The sequence below is a fragment of the Protobothrops mucrosquamatus genome, unplaced genomic scaffold, assembly GCF_001527695.2.
Source record: "Protobothrops mucrosquamatus isolate PMUCROS unplaced genomic scaffold, P.Mucros_1.0 scaffold7, whole genome shotgun sequence".
Lineage (NCBI taxonomy): Eukaryota > Metazoa > Chordata > Lepidosauria > Squamata > Viperidae > Protobothrops > Protobothrops mucrosquamatus.
The window spans coordinates 1456479-1480360 of record NW_015386394.1 but is presented as its reverse complement, the minus strand read 5'-3'; the positions used below and the strand labels follow the sequence as shown (position 1 = coordinate 1480360).

General features: G+C 39.3%; 1 protein-coding gene across 2 annotated transcripts; it reads right to left on the bottom strand.

Moving 5' to 3' along the window:
- Positions 1 to 3459: 3459 nt before the first annotated feature.
- LOC107282429 (very long-chain acyl-CoA synthetase-like) lies at positions 3460 to 23216 on the bottom strand. Of its 2 annotated transcripts, XM_015810207.1 has the most exons (10): positions 22739 to 23216; positions 19808 to 20017; positions 19014 to 19169; positions 17209 to 17333; positions 16156 to 16350; positions 13819 to 13909; positions 8412 to 8610; positions 7060 to 7157; positions 4694 to 4824; positions 3460 to 3636 (listed from the first exon to the last, which is right to left on the bottom strand). In XM_015810207.1, exons 1-10 carry the CDS (start codon positions 23214 to 23216, stop codon positions 3460 to 3462), a joined length of 1860 nt encoding a protein of 619 aa, XP_015665693.1. The 2 variants fall into 2 exon arrangements, with proteins under 2 accessions (XP_015665693.1, XP_029138818.1); XM_029282985.1 differs by lacking the exon at positions 19014 to 19169.
- Positions 23217 to 23882: the final 666 nt, after the last annotated feature.

The window sequence follows — 23882 nt, the reverse complement described above, 5'->3', positions numbered from 1 at the left end:
CGCTGCCAAAGTTCAGTGCCTAAAAATCCCACTCTGCACACAAAAACTTCTACAATCTGTAAAAAGAAAACCTGGGTAGAGATAAGGGGCCTGCCTCATTTTCAATAGCAGTTGGTTAGGTAATAAACATGGAAAATGTGGAAGCTATTCTGTTGCAGAATTTGAAACTGAAATCTTGAGAATGTGGAGTTGGAAATAGAGACTATGAGAATACAGATAGGGAGCAAGCTATATAGCAGTATAAGTATTCTTGAAGGTAATTTGGATTTAAATTGTAAGGATTTCTTTATCAAAGTAAATCTCTTTTGGTGGAAATGCCATATTTACCTCAATAAAGGTCCTTTGAGTTGAATTCAACCCCGGTGACTTTGTGGCCATATCTACAGTATATAGTTTTTTTTGGCAATAATACAGAAGTGGTTTTTTATTGTTGCCTTTATGTTTCTTTGACATCTAGATTAGCCTTTAAACCTGATATTTCCTGGTGACCCCCTTTCCAAGTATTAACCAGTTTCAACCCTGCTTAGTTGCTGACCTCAGCCAAGACTGTCTAACTGATGCTCCCTAACTGGACTTTGCCTGAAGGCCACATTCCAAATGGCTTCCCCTCCTGGAATTGTTTTCTGGCAGCTGAATACGATGAAGAAAGGTTATTGACCGCAAAAGCACAGCTCAATGTGACCAGTAAAAAAAGTCAGAGCTTCTTGGAGTGGCGCAATTCAGGCAACTTGATTATTTTATGAGAGCAGTGTTGCCAACAGTTTGCAGAGCAATTCCACAGTTTAGTACTATTGGGAAAGAAAGGAGTTTAAATGAGGGACAGTATATCATATAAATGGTAAAGTGGACCTGCACTAGAGTTCAAATCCCTGCTTATCCCAAAGTTTATTGTATGATATTGGGTAAGTTACTTTTATCCCAAGTCATTCCTTATAACATAATCTGGCAAAGTATTATTAAGGTTTTCAAGATGAAGAATTTGAAAGGTTCTCAGAAGACCTACCCCTCCCACCTCATTTCCCTTTTCAAAAACTGTTAATTTCTGATATATGCCTGGTATGGATATGGCCAGGGCTTTTTTTGTCATAGAAAGCCCAAACGGAGTTCCGGCACCTTTTTTGGATGGAACCTTGTAGGGTAGGCAAGGCAGGTTGTATAACGTGTGTGAGTTCTGGCACCTTTTTTTTTTTTTTACACTGCAGCTATGATCACAGCTATATGTTTGCTCATCTCTGTCTATATGATGATTGCCCCTATGCAGTAGTTTCAGAAATAGAAAAAAGCAGGAACTAAATTATTTAGTAATTTAATAAATTATTAAAGTATCATTGATTTGGTAAATTGATTTCATGATCAAATATCCTGTTCACATAATTGCTATTGGAATTATGAATATGATTCTCTCAGGATAGTAAAATTATATTCATATGCCTACTATTTCTATTGAACTCTGAACAGATAGAATAGATTTGCATTGTTAAGTTCTTGGAGAAATTGACTTAAATGCCTGATGGTCCATAAAACAGAATTAAATCTATATCTCTTAATTCATAGCAAAATCTCCTTTTAGGAGGTCTGGGAGAATTTCTTCCATCACTTCTGGAAAGCATTAGAGCTGCGGTGGTGAACCTATGGCACGTGTGCCACAGGCGGTACGCAGAGCCGTCCTTGTGGACATGCGCGCCATCATCCCAGACAGATGGATGCAGGGCCAGGCTGCTCCGCTTCCCCTCTCTTCCATGCATGCAGAGTCTGGGAAAGCTGTGAGAGCTGGGCGAGGAGAGGCTACTAAAGGAGCAAGTTTTGGCGGGAGCAGCATTTGGTGCAGACAGTGAGTGAGCAAGCATGAGTGACCAGTGGTGAGTTTCAGTGGCTGCTGCTTTGAGCCCCTCAACTGGCTGACCATGCAGGAGAGGAGGGGGGTAAGGGACCGCCCAGTATCTGGAGCTGCCTCGGCTGCTCGCTGGCCTCAGCAGGCCCTAACGAGGCAGCGGAGTTCACCCAGCCTTGTGGGACGGCGCCCCAGGTAGGCTCTGGTTAAGCCAGGCGGGCCCAAGCAACCAGCCAGCCAGCCAGTGAGAGCAGCGCCTGAGCAGGGTTTGGAAGGGGGGTCAGGTTCTGGCCCCTTCTACCTTGCTTGCAAATTTGTCCAGGGGCTGGGGAGAAGTTGGCTGCCCAGGCTTGTGGGGCTAAGGTGGCGGCAATGGCAGCAATGGTGGCGGTGATGGTGGCAATGGCGGTGGCGGTGGCAGCGGTGGAGGGGGCAGCCTGGGCAGGCTGTGGTTAAACCAGGCGGGACCGAGCAGCCAGCCAGCCAGCTGGTGACACCCCGCGAGAAGTTGAAATTGATTGATTGATTGAACTTTTTTTTTTTTGCACATGGCGGCGGAGGCCTAAAGCGACAAGGTTTTATAAAACTCAGCTGAAGGCCTAGGACTGGGGCGAGGGTGCGGGTGCCCACAGAGGGCTCTGCATGCCACTTGTGGCACCCAGGCCATAGGTTCGCCACCACGGTCATATAGGCTTAAGCTGCCTATATGAGATACTTCTACCTAAGAATGCTCCAGAGTTTAATTCAGTTTGATCTTCAGATTTAACTTGAATCAGATTTCATCTGATTTATACTTCTCAGATGAATGAGCAGGAAAGCATGAAAGCACACTACAGTTGTGCTTTGAATATCATGTTTCTCTGATTGTTGCAATATAGTTCTCACTTTAAAAAAACAGTCTAAAGTATTTGTGGAAGTGGATTTTATGATCATGTTTGATAGGGTGAAGACTATAATATCCCCCCTTTTTCTCCTTAAGTGGGATACAAAAAGTGTGATGAAGGTCCTCCCATATTTTTACCCATTCGATTAGAGGCATATGTGGGTAGAATAAGCTGAGAAAAAGTGGCCGAAATCATCCAGTGAGCATCAAGATCAAATGGTAATTTGAATCCAGGCCTCTCTTATCCACGATTGGTTGCTAGATTACACTGATATTAAAATATATTTTAAATTAATAATATACAAAGGTGTATTTGAGAGGATTTGAGTTTAGAAATGAATTCTTTTGGGGAAAAATGTTAGACGTGCACAAACATGTATTGGTATGAATTTTAACAATATATTGATGCTTTGAGACTCCTTTGATATAGTTTTTCCTACATTGGACACAAAGCAAGATATGGAATGGTACTGGAGGAAAAAGAGTTAACTTTCCCCAATACTTTCTTGAGAATAAGCTTCACTCCAAAACAAATGTATCCTATGGCAAGAGAAAGTAGCAACATTTTATTATTTCCCAAAAAAATCCCAATTAGTATATTAATCAGACATCTCAAGAACACACAAATTAAGAAGCAATAATATTCTAGCCATAAATCTTTCCTTCTTGAGCAAAATCAAACATGAATGGCTGCACTTTCAAAGCTGTTCAGGAAACACTGCTATGCTCCTCTTTAAACCTTCTTTCAGAGTTTTCTTTTCTTTTCTAAAATGGAGCAGTAGATCTCCTCAGTCATAGGTATGTAGTTCTTTTCTGAGTCATCCAGGAGGAAGAAGGGATCGTTGATGTTGGCAGGATTGAATCCATCCTTCACCAACTGACCTTTGCGCTGCTTGAAAGTTCCTGTGATCTCCAGCTTCTCCTGCAGGAAGTATAAGGCAACAGTGAGAATAGAGTCAGGAATTAGCCCTTCACTATTGCCCTGCCCTACTGCCCTAGTGTGAGACAAATTAAGGAAACTGATGCAACTTTGTTTTTCCTTATCTTCCTACTCTTTGTCCAGTTTTTCTATCTGCTGTTTGCTCTTACTGTGTTTACCAGGGTTTCCTATTGCCTTCTTCAGTCCTCATTATGGGATACTGCCTTCCTTAACCTTCTCTATCCCCTCCCTGTATCTCCTCTGGCATCCCTTTGTGCAGTGGCGTAGCGTGGGTTGTCAGCACCCGGGGCAAGGCAAGTAATTTGCGCCCCCCCTCCACAGTGGGCAGCGACCCGGCGGCTCGGATCGGATTCGCACAGGCAGGGGCAGAGAGCTGCGAGTGCGAGCGCGCCCCCCCAGATGTTGCGCCCGGTGCGGCCGGGCCCCCCTGCACCCCCCACGCTATGCCTCTGCCTTTGTGGTACCTTCAGTGCCCCTTCCATCTCCTCCACTCCCCACAACCATCATCACATTGTCTTTTTCAACCTTTACCCAAGGCTTTCCCCATCTTCAGCTTCACCTCTGCCCAATGTTTCCCTCCTGCTTTCTCCAACCTCTCTAATTCATAACAGCCAGTCCTGTTCTTCTGTGCAGAAATATTGAATATGAGTATATAAAACTTTCCCCCTCCTTTTCAGATTTCAGATGAATTTATATACTCTTTATTTTCATTATTCCCATTTTTTGTTCCTAGTTATACTTTTTAAAATCATCAATGTACTTCTACTCTTTAATAAAATGTAAGCATTTTTAAAGCAAAAAAATTGCATGCAAATACAAACTCAGTTGACAGCTTTCTTTCCTGGCAATGTAATTTACTCTAGTTATTTTATTGATCAAATCAAGCCTACTTTTTACTTCTTTTCTGTTTATACTCTGATTGGCAACAGCATTTCTATTTCTATTATAATTTGTGATGCTGAAGTCTGGGGCTTTGAGTTATTTTTTCTAATGATTTCTTAGGCTGTGGAAGCAAGAGCCTAAATCAGGCGTTTCTCACCTGGATACGGATGAAGCGGGGTATGGCGTAGCTGGGCAGATAATCCTTGGTATGTATGAACAACTTCTTTCCATCAAAGGGGCACCCATCCTTCAGCCGCATGGCTGCCATCCCAATTTTTCCTTCATGCCCTGGAATAAAGCAGAATAATTGACAGTAAAGCTACATGTTTTCTGCAAAAAAGGAGTAAAACTGCTGGTTGCTAGTGCTAAGCAAAGAGCTTTCATTCATTATTTACAATCTCACCAAAATGGCCTGATGCGCCTCACTCTATCTTCTGTCCCCATGAAGTTGACCATATCTCATCTCAGATCATGATTGATGGTTTAACCTTATCCTGCTACTTCCCATATCACAAAATATCCATTTTTTAAAAATGTAACTAAAGAATAGTTGCAGATAAGGAAAAATGCTGCAATTCTACTTGCAGTGCAAGGTAACTTTTCAAGATGGAACTAATTGAAAGAAAATATGGGACTCCTTACTCAATTCTATCTAACTTAGATTTTTCTACCCTCGGGCTTGTATCAAGCTACAGAAGTCAGATAGCTGATAGACTGCAGGTTGTCTTGGTTTATATTTTAACAAGAAAAAAAAGACAATAATAATTAATTAACAATCAATAATGATTGTTTGATAATTTCATAATTAGTATATAAATTAATGATATATTTCTTTGATCTTCCCTTCTCCCATTTATATTCTCCTTCTTCAACCTTAAACAAAATATAATTCTTAATATTTTCAATATATAATGATTAGATATAAGCATTTTTTATATTTATACAGATAATAATAATATCTAGGTATGACATTTGTTTCAGTTTATATTATTCTTATAACCATCATCTCATTAGTTCACCATGCATCCTATTTTCGTAATTTTTGTTTACGTTTAATTTCCCTTATATTCAATCCAATTCTTATCAGTCATAATTTCTTCATATGTTAGTCCAAATTTTCCCATTTAAGTACATCATCGGTGTTATGTATTGTTATTGACCGTTAATGTGTTAGGTTTAAATGTGTCTCCAACTGTTCTGGAGGGAAACTGAAGTTCATATCTGAGCGGGTAAAACAGTTTAAATCTGATTGGTCGCTGCCTAGTGGCGGCAGATATAAATATCTCTCAGTTCATTGGTTGAGTTAGTTATGTTATTCTTATAATAAAGCATGTTGCATTAAATCTTTCATCAACATTTTAATTCAAGAGTCAATTTATCAGTCAATCAAAATTACAGTTCAGTGTGTTAAGCTACTTTATATCCTTCCAGTAGATTCTCCTCTAAAAGATTAGTCAAAGGCCATGTGCTACGGACACAAAACCGGATGTCCTGCAGGTGGCTACTCTTGAAGACCACATGGAAGCTATAATTGATCCAAATGACACTCCTTGGTCTCATAGATCCTGGAGCATGCCCCTCTTGCCAGATCTGGTGCACTGAGTAAAAGTAGTGAGAGAGAAAGATTCTCTCAAATAACCTGGTCCCATTTCATGTAGTGCTTTACTTTGCACCTTGAAGTGAACCGAGAAACAAATGGGCAACCAATGTAGCTTGCAGATCAAAGATGTAATGCGCACTGATCAGGGATTGCACATAACTGCCCGTGCAGCCACATTTTTCACTAGCTGAACCTTTTAGATACTTTTCATATAAAGCATGTTACAGTAATTCAAAATAAAGATGATTCTCTGAAGCTGCTGCATGACCACCTTCTCAACAGCCTTCCTTAAAAAAGGAAGATTGTAAATTTGATAAAAATTGTCCAGAACAATTAGGTCTAACGATGCCTTTTTGAGGAAGGGTTGAACCATCACCTCTTTAAGGGAAGGAGAAAACACCTCTTATCTCAAGAAAAAAACATACATCTAACACCCCACCATACATCACATTATGGGAAAGTTTAGCCAACCCGGATGGACATGGATCTAATATAAGGTTCAGCTCACAGTCATGAGGACCCTGTCAATTCCTCAGGTACAACAGGATCAAACTGCCCTCACATTACTGGGCACAAGCCCTACTTGTCCTAGGACCTAATTATTGAGCCTCCTTGAAGGCATACTCCTGGTCCTTCCTTTAAATATTGTCACCTTATGGGCCCTTAGAAGTGTGCCTTTTCTGTTGCAGTTCCTGCCCTATGGAACACCCTCTTCCTAGAAGTCCAAATGGCTCCCACCCTGAGGTTGAGGAGGTATACAAATTAATAAGGTTAGGGTTAAGGTGAACTTATGATTCAGGATATTGCACAATCCCCCTAAATGGGTAAATCCAGTAACCAGATTAAGCATCTTTAGCAAATAAGATTTCTAAACGTGCATTGGAAATGGTGTGTAGAAATTTATATAGGTGTTTCAAACTCACCTGGCACTGGTACTCCATATACACTGACTTCCTCAATGATATCCAAACTTGCCAATGTCATCTCAACCTCAGTAGTGGCCACGTTCTCCCCTTTCCAGCTGCCAAAACAGGAGGGCTTTATTTCTTACACAGTTTGATAGAACGTATTAATAATGTATTAGTTAGCATTTCAATATTCTTGTAGATGGCTTCACTCACAAGATCTCTTTCTGGCTTTAGGATCAGGGGAAAATATTTCCTAACTTATAGTAAGTACTAAGATAAACTCAAGAGGATGAGCCTGCTAGCAAAAATACAGAGAAAACCACACAATAGAGGAAGTTATTTACTATGGTTGCTCAGCCATACAAATGTTTGTGCCAATAAATGTCCCTGGCTGACAGAAGGTCAGAAGAAAATGACAGTGATAATTATTTTATTAAACATATTCACAGAACAAACCATTGATTAATTATAATATAAGCATGGCTTAGGTCACCATCACATAAATCTAACAAAGTATGTTGTCCTTTAGAAAAGAATAAATGGAGCTCAAGGTTGAAATGTTGAATTTTAGTGCTCTCTGAGCTTGCTTGTTTCCTTGCAGACAATGACTTGAAACCATTATCAGTGCTCTGTATTGAGTTGGTGCTATATATAGGGGGTGGTAGGTTTCTTTATATGACAGTTTTTCTTTGGCTTTCACTATGTATTATAATGTATTTCTCAACCCTAGCAACTTTAAGATGCATGCTGGTTGGGGAATTCTTGGAGTTGGTTCACACACTGTAAATACAGTGGTATATAGCGTGTTGTAGCGTATTGGTTCTTTGGAGTTCTTGGGGATGATTTTGTTTCTGCTTTGAGATTATTCAAAGCAGAGATGTGCTTCATATTGGATGTTTCATGAATCAAGTTCACTGAGTCAAAATCCAAGATTGGTTCTCTAAGGCTTAGCAAGCATCTTTGAACAACCCATCCTCCTCCTCCTCCTCCCTCTCCTCCTCTTCCATTTCCCCACAGGTGCAGGATCCAAATTTTGGGGGGATCAACCAAGTATTGATCAACCAACACTTTCAATGGGCTGAGAGAAAGTGATTGGCTCAGAATCACCCAGCCAGCTTTTATGACTAAGGCGGGACTAGAAGCTCATAGACTTCCAGCTTCTAACTTGGTATCTTAACCCTAGACCACACTGGCTCTCTATCTTTGACCAATACTGTCCTCAGTCAAATGAATTTCAAATTCTTAACTGTAATAAAAAGTCATAAAGTAACAGTGAGCACAAATGAATCATGTCCCATTCGGTATCTTATTTCAGTTAGGCAAAACTGCAGATTCAATTTACTAATGGAATGAATAATGAGACTCACCGAAAAGAATCTCCCACACGATCCTGGAAATAGATAAAACCTTCATGGTCTTCCATCAAAAGATCTCCAGTATTAAAATAACTGTCTCCTTTCTTTAGCACATTAGGGAGAATTTTATTCTCTGTGTTTCGATAATCTCCTGCATAACCTTCAAACGGGAGTGCCTTACTTATCTGTATTACCATTAAACCTCCCTGTCCTAGAACATGAAAAGGGATGCAAGTGGAATCAATAAATTGCCTCACAACAAAGAACCAATAGCAACCAATAGATCAGAAATTATCTGATCATCCAATGATCAGCTGCCATAGGCCTTAATAACTTCCCAGAAGACAAAGGGAGATATCATCCCCAGCTTTTTCTCGCTTGCACTTTCCTCACCACAGTATAAGTATATGCTAGCAATCTTTTTGCACTGTGTCCTCATGACGTCATCATCATCCAATGTATCCAAAAGGAGTGTGACTATCAGCTGATATGAATGGTTAAGGTTCCGATTAATGGACCCAACAATCAGGACTCCGAGGCTTGAAATTTCCTCAAAGAACATGTTTATTGGATACATAATATCAGCATGGTAAAAAGTGAAACCAACTCTAAACTTTCCGCCCAGGAATTCAATGTAACTAAATGTAATACTTTCCCCCCCTACTATGCTATTGATCACACTACCCAATGAGGGCAATTGGTGGGCTCCATGACACTTCTCTCCAACTTCCAGCACTTGTTGGAATGATCTTGGTTCCCACAGGATCACTCTGTGTTTCGTCTAGCAATCCTTTTGGTTTCTCCCCCCCTCCTCCCAATCTGTGTGGCAACTGAGAATGACAATGATAGCTTCAGCCAGGTTCATTTCAGAAGTTGACAATATGTTTAGACAGACTATCTTCTCTTAAGACAATCCATATCATAGGAGAGTGATTGGTGGATATCCACATGCTAGCTGGTGATGTTTGGTGGGAGGAGAGGGAAACAATATTGGGAGAATGTAACCAGTTCCTGCTTTTAACATACTTGTACAGCACAAGTAAAGATGGCAATATTTGCTACCATTATATCTGTAATACAATAAAGATAGGAAACTTTACTGAGCTTAGCTTTCTGTGGGCTTAAAACTGAGAGATAAGACTTTAAATTGACCATGAAAAATAGCCCTCATTCATGTTTTTCAGGACATCCATCCCTCAACCAGATAAAGCAAGAGAGTTGAGCATGCACAGTTGTAGTAGGACACTTACACTGATTATATTGGTTACATCAACTAATTAAATGAATTGACATTTATTTTAGGAAGGTAAAGCGGATTATACAACCTCCCCTTCCCTCCCCCTCCCCCTCCACACATATACATATAGACATGCACATGCACATACACATACTGCACATATTCATATTCATACTTTTATGTAATATCTGTCCCTTAGAAGCTTAGGTGATTTTAAACCTAAGATCTTTGACCTAATAGACCCAAGGATAACATCTGTCCATCGCCATCAGTCAAGATGTACTGCAGTGTAAGCTTATTTTGGTTAAAATCGCTACAATACCTTTTCCAGAAAACTCTATTGTACTCCCCTAAAGGTGCTTTTTTCAGGAGGAAACTGCACTTTCTTGTTTTTCTTTGAAGACATTTCGCTTCTCATCCAAGAAGCTTCTTCAGCTCTGACTAGATGGTGGGGAATGGAAGCTTCTTCAGTCAGAGCTGAAGAAGCTGTTTGGATGAGGTGCGAAACATCTTCAAAGAAAAACAAGAAAGTCCAGTTGCAGCTTAAAAAAGCATCCTTGGGACAACCATGACCTGAATGATTAAGAATCTCCGTAGACATCTGTTGTACTGCATTTCTTTCTCAATTTTATAATTCCTTCTTAGCATTGCTGAGAAGAAACTATGGCAATTTTGTTTTTGCTTTTGCTTTAAACATTTTGCTTCAAACATTGCTTATTTGAAATAATTTATTATATATATGCTTTTTTTTTTTTTAACACCCTGTCAGCCCAAATATGGGAGAGAGAAATCTTTTGCCTGTATCAGCTCAATCCAGAGCCATCCACAGGCAGCAGTCGCTTAACTGCGACATCATATGTGTTTTTCAAAATTTGGATTGCTAACAAAGAATTAAGGGAGTACTGGGATAGCTATTTCTAATCTTATTTGGTTTTCATCAGCCAGACATACCCTTCTGAGATTCGAACCTGGGCTGTCTGCATGTTAAGCAGAAGTATTAGCCCCTAGGCCACAGGCTCTTTCTCACTTTGTTAGCTACCAGAGACAGGGGAAGAGGATGAATGCTTTTTTTTTTTTTTTTTGAACACCCTGTCAGCCCAAATATGGGAGAGAGAAATCCCATATTTGGGCTGATAGGGTGTTCAAAAAAAAAAAAAAAAGCATTCATCCTCTTCCCCTGTCTCTGGTAGCTAACAAAGTGAGAAAGAGCCTGTGGCCTAGGGGCTAATACNGAAGTCACATTCGTCATCTTCAGGCTGGTGTCTTCAGCTTCGTGCTTCTGGGTGTAGTGTGTGTGATCGCAGCTGTTTCTTCCTTTTAACTGCCAGTGGGGTTTGAGCTGATTGGGTGGGAGCTTGGCTGTGTTCTGATTGGGTGGAGGTGTGTTCTGATTGGTTAAGGAGCTTGGCTGTGCTCTGATTGGATGGGGGGGTTGGCTGTGCTCTAATTGGATGGGGGAGTGTTCTGTTTGGGTGGGGGCTTTGTTGTGCTCAGGTTAGTTTGAGTGGCAGGAGGATTTGAGATGGTGAGCTTCATTGCTGTTGTTTGGCTTCGTGTTCGTGGTCATGCCACATCTTTATGGTGGGTGTCAGTTTGCTTCATGTATGGATTGGAGGGGTTTAAAGTGGTTAATGATGCAGCTGTGGACTGGCTTCTAGTTTGTGGTCGTGCCTCATCATCTGTGTGGGTTTGGGTTTGCTTTTTGCGTGGATATGTGGTGGTGACATCCTGTGTGGTTTTCGTGAGTGTGGGTCTGGTGTCATTCTTTGTGTTAGGGATTCGTTTGCCAATAAGGGCGGGTTTCCAAATGGCTGGTAGGCGGGAGGTATCATGAATAAACAGCCATATTACACTGAGAAGCACAAAGCTAAAAGCACAAGCCTGATGATGATGAATGTGATTTCATCGAAACGTCGCTATGATACTTCTAATCTTACATGGGAGAAAACCCGAATGACCAAAGACTCACATATAAACACCCGTGAAAACCTCAAAAAACAAATATATATATATATATATATATATATATATATATATATATATATATATATATATATCACAAAGATAAGTTCAAAACTTGCAAGGACATGGTCTAATGCAGCTTTCCGAACATGGTGCCTATCAAACATGTTGTACTCTGGGTCTCATAATCTCTATGAACATAATCAAAAGGAATTAAAATCTGATATATCAAGATTCTAGAGCAGTGATGGCAAACCTTTTAGAGACCGAGTGCCAAAACTGCAACCCAAAACCCACTTATGCATCATCGGGTGCTGGATGGGTGTCGCCCATTGGCTGGGCATGGCTGTGGTGGTAATGGCAGACTGGGTGGGACTAACAAATTAAATCAATCAATTCTAACTTTGCAAGATCTTTTTTTTTCCCGCGAGAAGTTGAAATTGACTTTTTTTTTTGTACATGGCGGTGGAGGCCTAAAGCGAAAAGGTTTTATAAAACCCAGCTGAAGGCTAGGACTGGGGTGATGGCGCGTGTGCCCACAGAGAGGGCTCTGAGTGCCGCCTCTGGCACCCATGCCATAGGTTCGCCACCACTATTCTAGAGGGTTTCTGATTGAAAAAAAAAGATTGTTAAATAGAGACTCACATTGCTAAAAGTATTCATTTTATGCTTATGGGTTTTTTTTAGAAATTAGTTAATGTATTTATCAATTGGTTGTAGATTCCCATAAAGACTCCTGAAGTTGGTAGTGATAGAATGGTTTTTAGATCCCTTTCCTACAAGATTTGCCACACAGAGGTAGTTTATGAATAGTTCCCTTAAGAAGAGGAACAAATATTAACAAGAAAAAACCTCAGAACTAGCTGTTGTGTAATATATCTGCATTTATTCTCTTAAACATTTCAGATACTCCCTTTATCAAAGAGAACAGTAAACAAGCATAAGTTATAAGGTCCCAAATATTAAATAAACTTAGAATCTTAGTAGCCTTTTACAAGGACAAACATATGCACTATATGCAAGCACAGTATAATTAACATTATGTTGATGTAGCCAGTGCAGTTAAAAAAAACTTTATTATTAAAATATGAGATAGTCTAATCCCCCACCCACTCACTTCCCCTCAAACAATAGTAACCACAGTTACTATTGTTATTATGATGTGAATAGAAGTTTGTATACTAATGGTGTATATACTTTTTACCTACAAAGTTATCTTTTATAAACTGTAGTTCATAAAATGGACTATAAAATGGACTTGTGTCCATTTTGTACATAATGTCTATTTTAGTTTGTGTTTCTGATTTGTTCTTAATACAAATACAATATGTGCTACATTTATGAAAATACTATAGTGATACACATTGATTTGCCTTTTGCTTCACATTGAACCAGAAGCAAGAGAATCCCATATTTCCATTTCTACTATGCTTTGTTGAAAAGATTTTTTTTAATTTCACAGATAGTACACTAGCACTAGGATATATAAAAAGAATGCCAGAAATCTTCTACAGAGAAAAGTGATTAGAACCACCAATAAAAGGTAATCTCAACATAGTAATGCTTAGAATCTTCTAGCATTCTCATTCTTGAATCAAAATCCTTGCATGAAGCAATAGAAAGATGCAAGCCAAGCATATTATCTATGTTATGGCAGCATGCACTCTGGGTCTTTGGTGTAAAAACAGTTCAGGAGTGTTCACTGGGCAGGGTGATTGTTAAAAGGAGCAAGAGCTTGACTGCAATATCATGATCAAAACTCCATCCATTGTTCAATGAATATTAAAAGGGTTGGGGTTTTGATTGCACAATCACAGCTGCCATCTTGATATTTTTTACACATGGTCTCTAAAACAGTGAAAGTTTTAGAAACTTTTTTAAATGTTTTATTATTTTTTTAAAGAAGAATGGATGTGTGAATTTTCTTTTAATAATACATCATATTTTTACATGCCCTAGACCAGGGCTGTGGTTCGCTAGTGGGCCACGAGCTGTTTGCAACCGGTCTGCAAAGCTGAAAAGGTGGGGAAATTCTGCCACAGACCTGATGTTCCTGTGATTTATGGCAGTCGAAGCCCAATTGACTTGGAGGAGCAGGTTTGAAAAGATTACACTGAAGGCAGAATATCTTTCTATGGAGTGAACTCTTGACATTGCAACGTTTAGTTTATCTTAAACGTGTCTAGCTTTCTGTTTGTCGGTCTGTCTTAGAAAACATACCTGTAGGCACTGGGATACAGAACCCCTTCTCATCTCTCACAGGCTGATCTGCATCCACATCATATTGCACAAGTTTATAGTTAAATAGTTTCTGAAATTGAACAGACAAGTAGAAATATGATTCCAAAACAGGCATTGATGACAGGTTTACATTTGTCTATATGGATTTAATGAGCAAAAGGAACAAGGAAATTCATGCTGGATAAAGAAGCCCAGCTAAACCCTACAGAGCTAAAGTCTCTCCCTTCAGCCTCTGAACAAATCCTGTGGTACAATGAGGCAGAAAATCAAGTATGTTGTGACTGGTGTTTTATCACATTCTTTAGACTGGGCAAAATGAATTATTTATCATAGGCAAGAGAACAAGCACTTCCATCAGACATCCCACCCTTACCTTTTGGTGTAATGGTGAAGGTGCTGGCCTAGAAACTGGGAGACTGTGAATTCTAATCTCACCTTATGCATGAAAGCTGTTTGGGTAACGTTGGACCAGTCACACTCTCTCTCAGCCCAACCCTCCTTATAGGGTGATTGTTGTGGTGAAATTAAGAGGAAGAAGGAATATTAAATACAGTTGCTATAATGTATTGGGTTAGTCATTAATAGTTGTTATGATCCGTTGTTGTGTATGTTTGAAAAGAGTCTCCAACTATTGTGGAGCAAACTGCTAGCCTGCAATTTAAGCGGGAAATTGTTCTTTAAAACGATCGATCGCCGCCTAGTGGCGGCACTGTATAAATAGATGTCGTGGTTGTCGGAGCCACTTCTGTGTTTTCAGCAATAAAGAATAGTTTTTATTACTGGTCTATGCCTCAAAGAACTCAATACACAACAGTGGCGACAAAGGTGGGATGCTGCTAAGGAGAGAGAGAGAGCTGAAGCACTTAGCCAGAAGTCACTAGGATGTGAGACCAGGCACCAGAGCCCTGGTAGGAACCACGTCCCCACCCTGCCTGCCAGTAAAGTCACACTGGAGGCACAGTCTTCCTGAGGGATCTGTCCCAAGGATTTATCTAGCAGCTCCTAGCAGCAGAAGGCGTTGACCAGGACCTCGTGAATATCAGCTATGGCCAAAGTGGGCAAGCTGAACGAATTTGATGTTTCTCACCCTGAACAATGGAGCTCCTACGTCTCCAGGGTGGAGAACTACCTGCGGGTCAAATAGGTGAGAGACGATGGGCTGAAGGCAGCAACCATGCTCTGCATGTGCGAGCAGGTGACCTTCAACATCGAGGAGAACCTGATTGCCCCAGCCAGCTTAGAATCAGTCACATACACTGATCTGAAGAGGAGGCTAAAGGAACATTTTGAACCCAGGCTGTCCATTATTGCTTGGTGGCATGTATTTGAGCAAAGAGAGCAACAGGCAGGGGAATCAGCAGCTGAATTCGTGGCCACACTAAGATAAGCATCAAGACTCTGCAAATTTCCTGTCTTAGAGGAATGTCTCAGAGACAGACTCGTGTGTGGCCTAAGGAACCAAGATTTGCAGCAAAGGCTTTTCGCAAAAGAAATGCTGATGTTCCAGGATGCGTTAAAGGTGGTCATGGCAGACGAGCCCACCGGTGGAGCAATGACCTCAAAAGACTCCCCTCAGCCAGATAGCTGTGCATCACGAAACTACAGAAATACTGGAAGACCCAGACGAGGGTGATGAGATCGATCGGTTACAGAAGCAACCCATCAGACTTTCTTGTTTTTCCTTTAAAGACATTTCGCTTCCCATCCAAGAAGCTTCTTCAGCTCTGACTGGATGGTGGGGAATGGAAGGATTTATATTTCTTGCAGACAGCTGGTCATTTTCATCTTCAAAGAAAAACAAGAAAGTCCAGTTACCTCCTGAAAAAGAAGCTTTGGGACAACTGTGACCTGGATGACTGAGAATCTCCATAGTCATTTAGCCATGCACTTTGGGATAAACACTCTTCGAATGATGTGGAAGTATGAACAGATTTCCAGAAAACATTGCAGATTGCAGGAACCATTTGCAGCTCAGTTTGAGATGCAGACAACACAGATTCATCCCCAACAGCCTTTGCTTGTCTTCAATAGTGAAGGGACACAAGGCAGAAAATATCCTGCAGCCAAGAAGGCGCCACACACATTTGCACTACTCAGGCGACCCTGATGACATAGATAAGCCTCCAGGTGGCATCAACAACTCTATAAAAGAATGCAAATGACCAGCTGTCTGCAAGGAATAGAAATCCTTCCATTCTGCACCATCCAGTCAGAGCTGAAGAAGCTTCTTGGATGTGAAGCAAAACGTCTTTGAAGGAAAAACAAAAAAGTCCAGTTGCCTCCTGAAAAAGCACCTTTGGGACAACTTCGCATTACCTTAATGAAGAAATTGGTCTTTCCCACTGCTCCAACTTTTCCTACATAATTAATGAATCCACCAGTTCCTTCAGTAGCTCCATAAACTTCGTAGATTTTGATGGGTCCAAATCGATTCAGGAACTCATTCCAAATCTCTGTTCGTAATCCATTGCCAATGGCTGCTCGCACCCTATGGTCACGGTCATTGTCTCTCTGCAAGGTGAGATATCAAAGAAATTAGAGCTCTCCAAAATAAATACTGTATGTACTGATCAGTGCCATGCCAACTGATCAGGCAGGGAATCAGCTTTTTAAGAGGTTACTTGAAGAACAGCCTACAAGATGATGGGAAGTCCATAAAGATTGTTTACAATTAGACTCTAAACTCTATGAGGGAGTGTTAGTTATTTCAGACTACAGTTGCATATCTATGATGCTGTTAGTATAGGCAGATGGAAATCCATGTCACCAGTAAATAAATAAAACAGATTTGGTTTCCAAATTCTGGTTAATACCTTAGTACCACTGAATAGCATCTCTGAGCAAGTAGCAGGGACTCAGAGTTGACTAAGGCCTAGCAGAAATGTCACGAATTACCACATTCTAGCATTTGTAACTAAATGGTTGTTGCTAGAAAACATGTTGTTTACTGTTCTTGTGACAATGACTATTCCCTCCCCACTCCTCAACAGAAAAATCTTCTATGAAAGATTAGTAATAATACCATTCTTGTTTCCTTTTACCTCTATAAATACATAGATTTATATATATATACATATGTAACTTTATGCATATATGTGTTCTATGACTTTCTCCTTGGCAAATATAAAACAAAGGAGCAAATTGGGTTACATGAAGGGAGAAGGAATGGATATAGGAGAAAGGAATATATAAACACGTCATGCATTCATGACAAACTGGGCCTACGTCTCTATGATATGATACGGGCCTAGTTATTTTTTAGATTGTTATCTGCATCGCCTAGACACTGCTATGTGCAATTTGGCAGGTAGTCCCTTATCATTCTTTATAATATCATTTTCTTAGGTATTAGTCCATCTTATCAATTACCTTTGGTGCATTACACAAGTAGCGCATCAGTTCTCCTACATACTGGATCACAGTGACACGGTAACGCCTGCAGTCATCCCAGTAATGAGAAACAGAGAACTTAGATCTCAGAACACATGTAGCCCCTTACATAAACAGAGAGAGAAAGTTCAGGAAGTTAGTGTGATCACTGGGTTAGAACCCTGAGCTGAAATGCTCTACCCTGCAACTTTTCAATGACATCTTCCCCCAGTTACTTAAAAAGGCCTAAAATGATTTGGATCCGAGACAGTTGAAGAGGACAAAATCAAGATATAAGTAAGATAAATAAATATAATAAATAAAAGGTCTTCTTCTCTGCAACTTTCCTGCTCCTTTGAATGTCATTCTTCTGCAATCAAATATCCAAATAGGTTGGGATGTTGGCAAGAAATAGGCCATTTAGGTTTATATATTTTTACAATTTATACGGTTGTGATCAGAAAATATTTGATCCACACATCTTTGGTCCAGTGATCTATCCACCCACTATTCAATGATTTACAAGTTGTTTTCTGCTTCTTAGTTTAGCTGGGTAGTCTTTACCACTTTAAGTGTTCCATAAAACTGATATTATGACCTGCCCTAGAATTATCTACTAGGAATAACTGGCAAGAAAGATTTCAATAAATAAATTAGCAAACAAAAAGGGATGTAATTTTCATGTTCTTCCATTACGGAGATTGTGAGTTCAGGTCCTATCTTAGCCATGAAAGCCAGCTGGGTGTGACTTTGGGTCAGTCACTCTCTCTTAGCCCAATCTACCTCACAGAGTTGTTGTTGTGGGAAAATATTGCTATGTTTGATATATTCGCTGCCTTGGCTTATTTGTAAGAATAATAAAGATGGAATATAAATAAATATAAATAAACAAATGACACAATCATAGAAAATGAATACTGCTAAAATATCTATCAGTCTGTGAAATTCATGTATACTTTCTGGTGGCCTATGGTTAAAACAAGAAAAACTCCTCCCCCTCCTCCTCCTGCTGATCCTCACACTCCCAGCATTGACATTCATATCTTGACATGTCCATTTGTTGCCTTATAAGTACATTTATTTGCATTGCAAAACAGCTCCAAGAGAGGGAAGTTTCCTTCTGAATCTGCCAAAAGCCACTTAAAGTGTTCTTGGCACATCTAATTTTTACTAATTTTGAGGTTATATTNACTGGGAATGTACAGGTAGTCCTCGACTTACAACCATAAGTGAGCCCAAAATTTCTGCTAAGTGAAATTTTGTTCCATTTTATGATCTTTCTTGCCACAGTTGTTAAGTGAATCACTGCAGTTGTTAAGTTAGCAACACAGTTATTAAGTGAATCTGGTTTCCCTATTGACTTTGCTTGTAAGGAGTTTGCAAAAGGTCATCACATGATTCCAGGACACTGCAACTGTTATAAATATGAATCAGTTGCCAAGTGTCTGAATTTTGATCACATGACTATAGTGATGCTACAACAATTGTGTGAAAAATGGTCATAAGTCCATTTTTTCAGTGCCATAACTTTGAATGGTCACTAAATGAACTATTGTAAGTCGAGGCCCACCTGTATATCATTACTATATGAAGGTTGGTAAATAATTGACACCACAGTATAAGCCTTCACATTTTCCTGCTTGCCTCCTCCCATTTTTCTTAACTCCTTCACGCAGAGCTATTATTAGTTTGCTGGGATAAAATCTGGGGCAGGCTACGATGTTCTCTGTATAATATATTGATTATACTCTGAGAATGAAGATCTCTTTATGTGTATTCCAGGCTCCCTACTCTTTTGTGCTTACCCACTTTTATGGTCCCCAGAAGCCCAAAGAGTCCAGCTGAGTGGTACAGTGGGAGTGGAGTATAAATAACATCCTTGTTATGGACACCGGTCAAGTAAAACAGGTACGACCCCATTAATGCTTTCTTCTGGGAAATGACAGCAGCTTTGGGGAGTCCTGGAGGAAAGTAAAAAGAGAATAAGAAATAAAGGGTGCAATGAATTGAGAGAAAAAGCAAGAAATAATAATTTAGAATCAGTTTCATAGCATGTTTGACTCCATGCCAGACATAGGGATTATAATATGATCCCTTTTTTGGCATTCACTGGCCAAAAAAAAATCACAGATCAATGAACTAAAGTTTTGCCGATTTCCATTCGACAACAGCATCATCAGCTGACATGACATGATGATTATGATGTCAGGTGGACAGGTCAGGATGACATGATAATGATGATGTCTGATGGGCAGGAAGCCTTGCAGATACCAAGGAAAATGACTTGTTAATCTAACTTTGTAACTTGTTACCTAACCCTGATCTAGCCGCTAGGCCATGGGTGTCAAACTCACCATGTCACATGACGTTTTGTGACGTATCACGACTTTTTTTGCATTGCCGGAGCTGGGGTGGGTGCAGCCTCCGTATGATGCAACCGGCCCGCGGGCTGGCAGTTTGACACCCCTGCTCTAGGCTATGCATATCATAAAAATCATGCAACGATACAAGCAGAAGTCAATAGAGAGTCTTTCCAGCCAACAGCATATTCTACCCTTCTAGCTCTCCCAGCAACCACTCCACCTTTGATGCTGCTCACCTGTGGTACCAGAGGTGAAAATATATAGGCATGTAGATTTAGGGGTTACATGGGCTCTGAGGGAAAAGGGCACTGATTCAGCAGAGCTTAATTTGATTCGTTTGAGCAGTGCCTCTACACCTTCAGTTGGGGAATCATCACTCAGATAGAAAACACGTATCCCTTCATCATTTAAAGTAGGCAGGACATCTTCAATGGCATCTTTTAAATCTTGAAAAAGGAAAGAAAAAATATTTGAGTGAATTTACTGCCTTAATTTTGGAAATCTTTTTTTTTTAGCCTCTTTCATAAGTACTAAAATGGAGGAAAAGCATGGCAGAGTTTTTGCAAAGACAATGTAAAGAGTAGAACTCTAACCTTGTTTTCTTAGAAACACTAAGCACTCCTAGGCAAAAATGTATAATATAGTCCATTTTTCCTGATTATTTTATTATATGAAACAGGATGAAAAATGTATACACGAATCTGTCTGCTAGCACTAACAAGCAAGCCAGAAAGCAAGAAAAAGGAGGGAGAAAAGAAGCCAGTCTGGAATATTATTTTATTTCAAAAAATAAAAAAGAATGATTGAATTGCTTTCATGTCTTTTGCATGCTTCTTTGTTGAAAAATATTTAATTCAGGTGTTAACAAATAATATACAGTATATCAGTATTCTGTTGCTGCAGGTCCTGAATACATTTATCTTTCTAATGTTGTGTAATAATTCTTTAGCCATTTTTATGGTTACATTCAAAATATAATTATAACCAAGCTGAACATATACATCATTGACTTATAGCAATCTAGTGTTAATCACTTTTGAATATCAATTCAAAATCTGACAATAAATAGCATGGTTACCTTACAGTACTTATATGTATGAAAAGAATATTGCTTTTGGAGCTATGTTTCAGTAAGAACAGTGTATTTGCATATGTTATGGATACATAGAAATATCAATTTTGGAAGGAGTGTAAAACTTGCTATATAATTTTAAGCCCACTGAGATCATGTTGAAGATATAATACAAAGAAAAAGGCAAGAATTGGAATAAAAATGTTCTAGTCCAACTAAAACAAAAATAGCTCTAAATCACTGTCAACAAAAATAACCCCACCATCATTAACAATGGGATTGAATAAGTTTTGCAAACTATTTCATGGGTCCAAACAGTAATGGGATTATACATGATAAAATAGAATCCATACACTTTAGAATCAGAGTAAAGATCCAAGGAACAGAACAGTAGTGATATCGTCTAATGATATCTTCTGAATACCTTTAAATTTTTCTATAAAACATTATCCCCAAACCTCACCTCAGGCGGTTGTTCAGAAAAATGGTGCTGAATATTATTACTAAGAAGCCCAAGAAGATCACTAAATTATACTTCTTTCAAATCATAAAAGAAAAAATGAGAACAAAGATAGGATGAAACCACTGTAGGAATATCAGCATTTCATGCAGAAATATCCCAAGTCATGTCTAATGTGAGAATCTCCAAGTATCCTGCAAAATTATCATAGTAAGTCATTCAGAAAATGACCAGTTCTCTTCTAGGACCAGAATGTGATCAATATTTCATTTCTCAACCCAGCTTTCCGGAAGACATTGTGAAAATGCAGTGGAGGTAGAAATTGACTCCTTCGCTGAATAGGGCCCAATTGCTAATTAACTTTAACTTATCAGATTGCCTCCAACCACAACCACAGCCACAACCTTCCTTGCTTCATTATTCACAGCTCCAAAGTATACCTTTATTAAGTATAAACTCATTAGGTATATGATTCTATGAATTATATTTATACATAATAACATTAATAAATGCATTAAAACAATGTAAAAGGGTTACATCTCTCTCTCTTTCTCTCTCTCTCTCTCTCTCATCAGCAATGCTCATTTCAAAATCTATAGGGAGCCTGCAAGCAATATGAATCTGAATACTGTGGTATAATTACACAGCTGTGGATTATCCAGATTTCTCAAAAAGGCCAGAAACCAGGATATTCATTAAATAGCAATGCAAATTACTTCCTTACTTCAAAGTGCAGTAAAGACCTTAGATTTCTACCTCAAAATACTGCCCCAAAGATGCTTCTATCTGAATACTAGTGTCCAAAAGACACTAGAATGGACTGATCCACTCACTTATTTATTTAAATTTATATAGCTGCCTGTCTCATTTATGAGTCTTACAAGTTAAAACAGCAGACATACAGAAACTGATTAAAGATGTTAAAGTGCAAGAAAGCGCCAGCTTAGAGCTCATAAAACATGGGCTCCACACAACTAATGGTATAGACATGTCTTCAGGGACTTCCTAAAGATCAACAAAGTTAGGACCAATCTAACCTTAGTGGGGAATAATGTTCCAGAGTCTGGGTGCCATCAGATGGAAATCCTGTTTATACAGGACCCATCATAAGCTCCTTCTTCCAGATCTGATGGGACAGGTGGATAATCTTAGCTTCTGGAAAATACCTATTTTATACTACGGAAACAAAATGCTACTCTACATGGCCCATTGCAGTTCTTATGGTCTTACCCTCCTGATCTCAAAAGACAATTGATGTCATAGTGCTGGACAAGACAAAAAGAATAAAGGAGAAAGAGGTTCATTCATTCAAACACATTTACAGTTAGTTGAATTATTGGGAGATTTTTAATAGAGAAATGTAAATGTGGACTTTTATTAAACCAAGAGGTTTACTACTACATAAATTCACAATCTTAACTCATCCAATGCTGACAGAATAATGTTATAAAAGAAATCATTTTGCATATGTCGAACTTATTTTACTAATGCAAAATCAGAAATTGTGGTAACACTTTGCCCATCCCCCTGGGTTAAAAAAATATCTTTGGATGCAATTCAAAAAGAAAAGAAATGACCAATAGTTACAACATATTACTATTTTCTATGGAAGTATTTCCTACATGATTCTCTCACCTGGAGTTGTTAGAAGAATTTTAGCCTTGCAAGACTTCAGCACATGTATCAGAGATTTGAGTCGTAAATTATAGTTGACACATGCCATGGGACAGCCAATCTTTGATAAGCCAATCAAAACTGAGAGATAGGCAGGAATGTTTTTGAAGAAAATAGCCATGGTCTCCTCTTCTTTCAGCCCCACATAGTCCTTCAGTACTCTGGCTATCTGGTTGCTGTGTCTATCAATGTCTCGGTAGGAATAAACCTCATCTTCAAAGATAATCAAGGGTTTGTCTGAATACTTCTTAACTCTGGCCAAAAATATTTCTAATACAGTGAAAGGGGCAGTGCGCTGCATGTAACTGTGGCATTGATATCCCATGTGTATGCAGGCAATAATGTTTTTCAGATCTAACCAAAAATAGGGGAAGAAATATTTGCCCAGCAGGGGCAGAAGAATCAAAAGCCCAAACACAGCTGTGTATAGATCCAGCATGGCAGGAATTTAGTCTTGGTATCTTGGAATCAGAATCCAATATGTTGCAGGCTCTATCCAAGCCCTGTTTTGTGCAAGGCAAAAAGAAGAGAAGTCACGAATAATCAAAAGATGTAATTCTCACATTCCACCCAGTCCCTCCAGGCTTAAATGAAGGAACCTTTGCCTCCCAGCCAATAAACTTTGAATCACATGGTATAGCTTTGTGATCCCAACATGCTATTTGTTCCTTACCTTCCTCATCTGTTGCTCAACTTCCTCATCTATAACACAGGTGCTTGATATTCAGCAGAGACTGTACTTATACACAGTGCTGCTTAATTTTGTCCTTGCCCACAATTTATATCTCAAAGTCCTGTGGAAAAAAAGTTGTTGGCACAGTTGATGCTAAATAAAAATTAACAATATGGAAGGTCACTGGCCTTTGCAGAACAAACATTTATGACACAATTTAATCAAGAAAAGAAAGAAAGATACAAACAGCTGCATTACAAATGAAGGAAAGGCACATTGCATGAACTAGTTTGGCAAAGGATTCTGCAATCATCAGCTCTTTTTCATGCGCTATCTAGAGTGGATCACTTTATACTATGGCAGTTCTCTGCAATCTGGTGTCACTAACATCATGGGCTTCAACACTCAGAATTCCCAACATCATTGACAGGG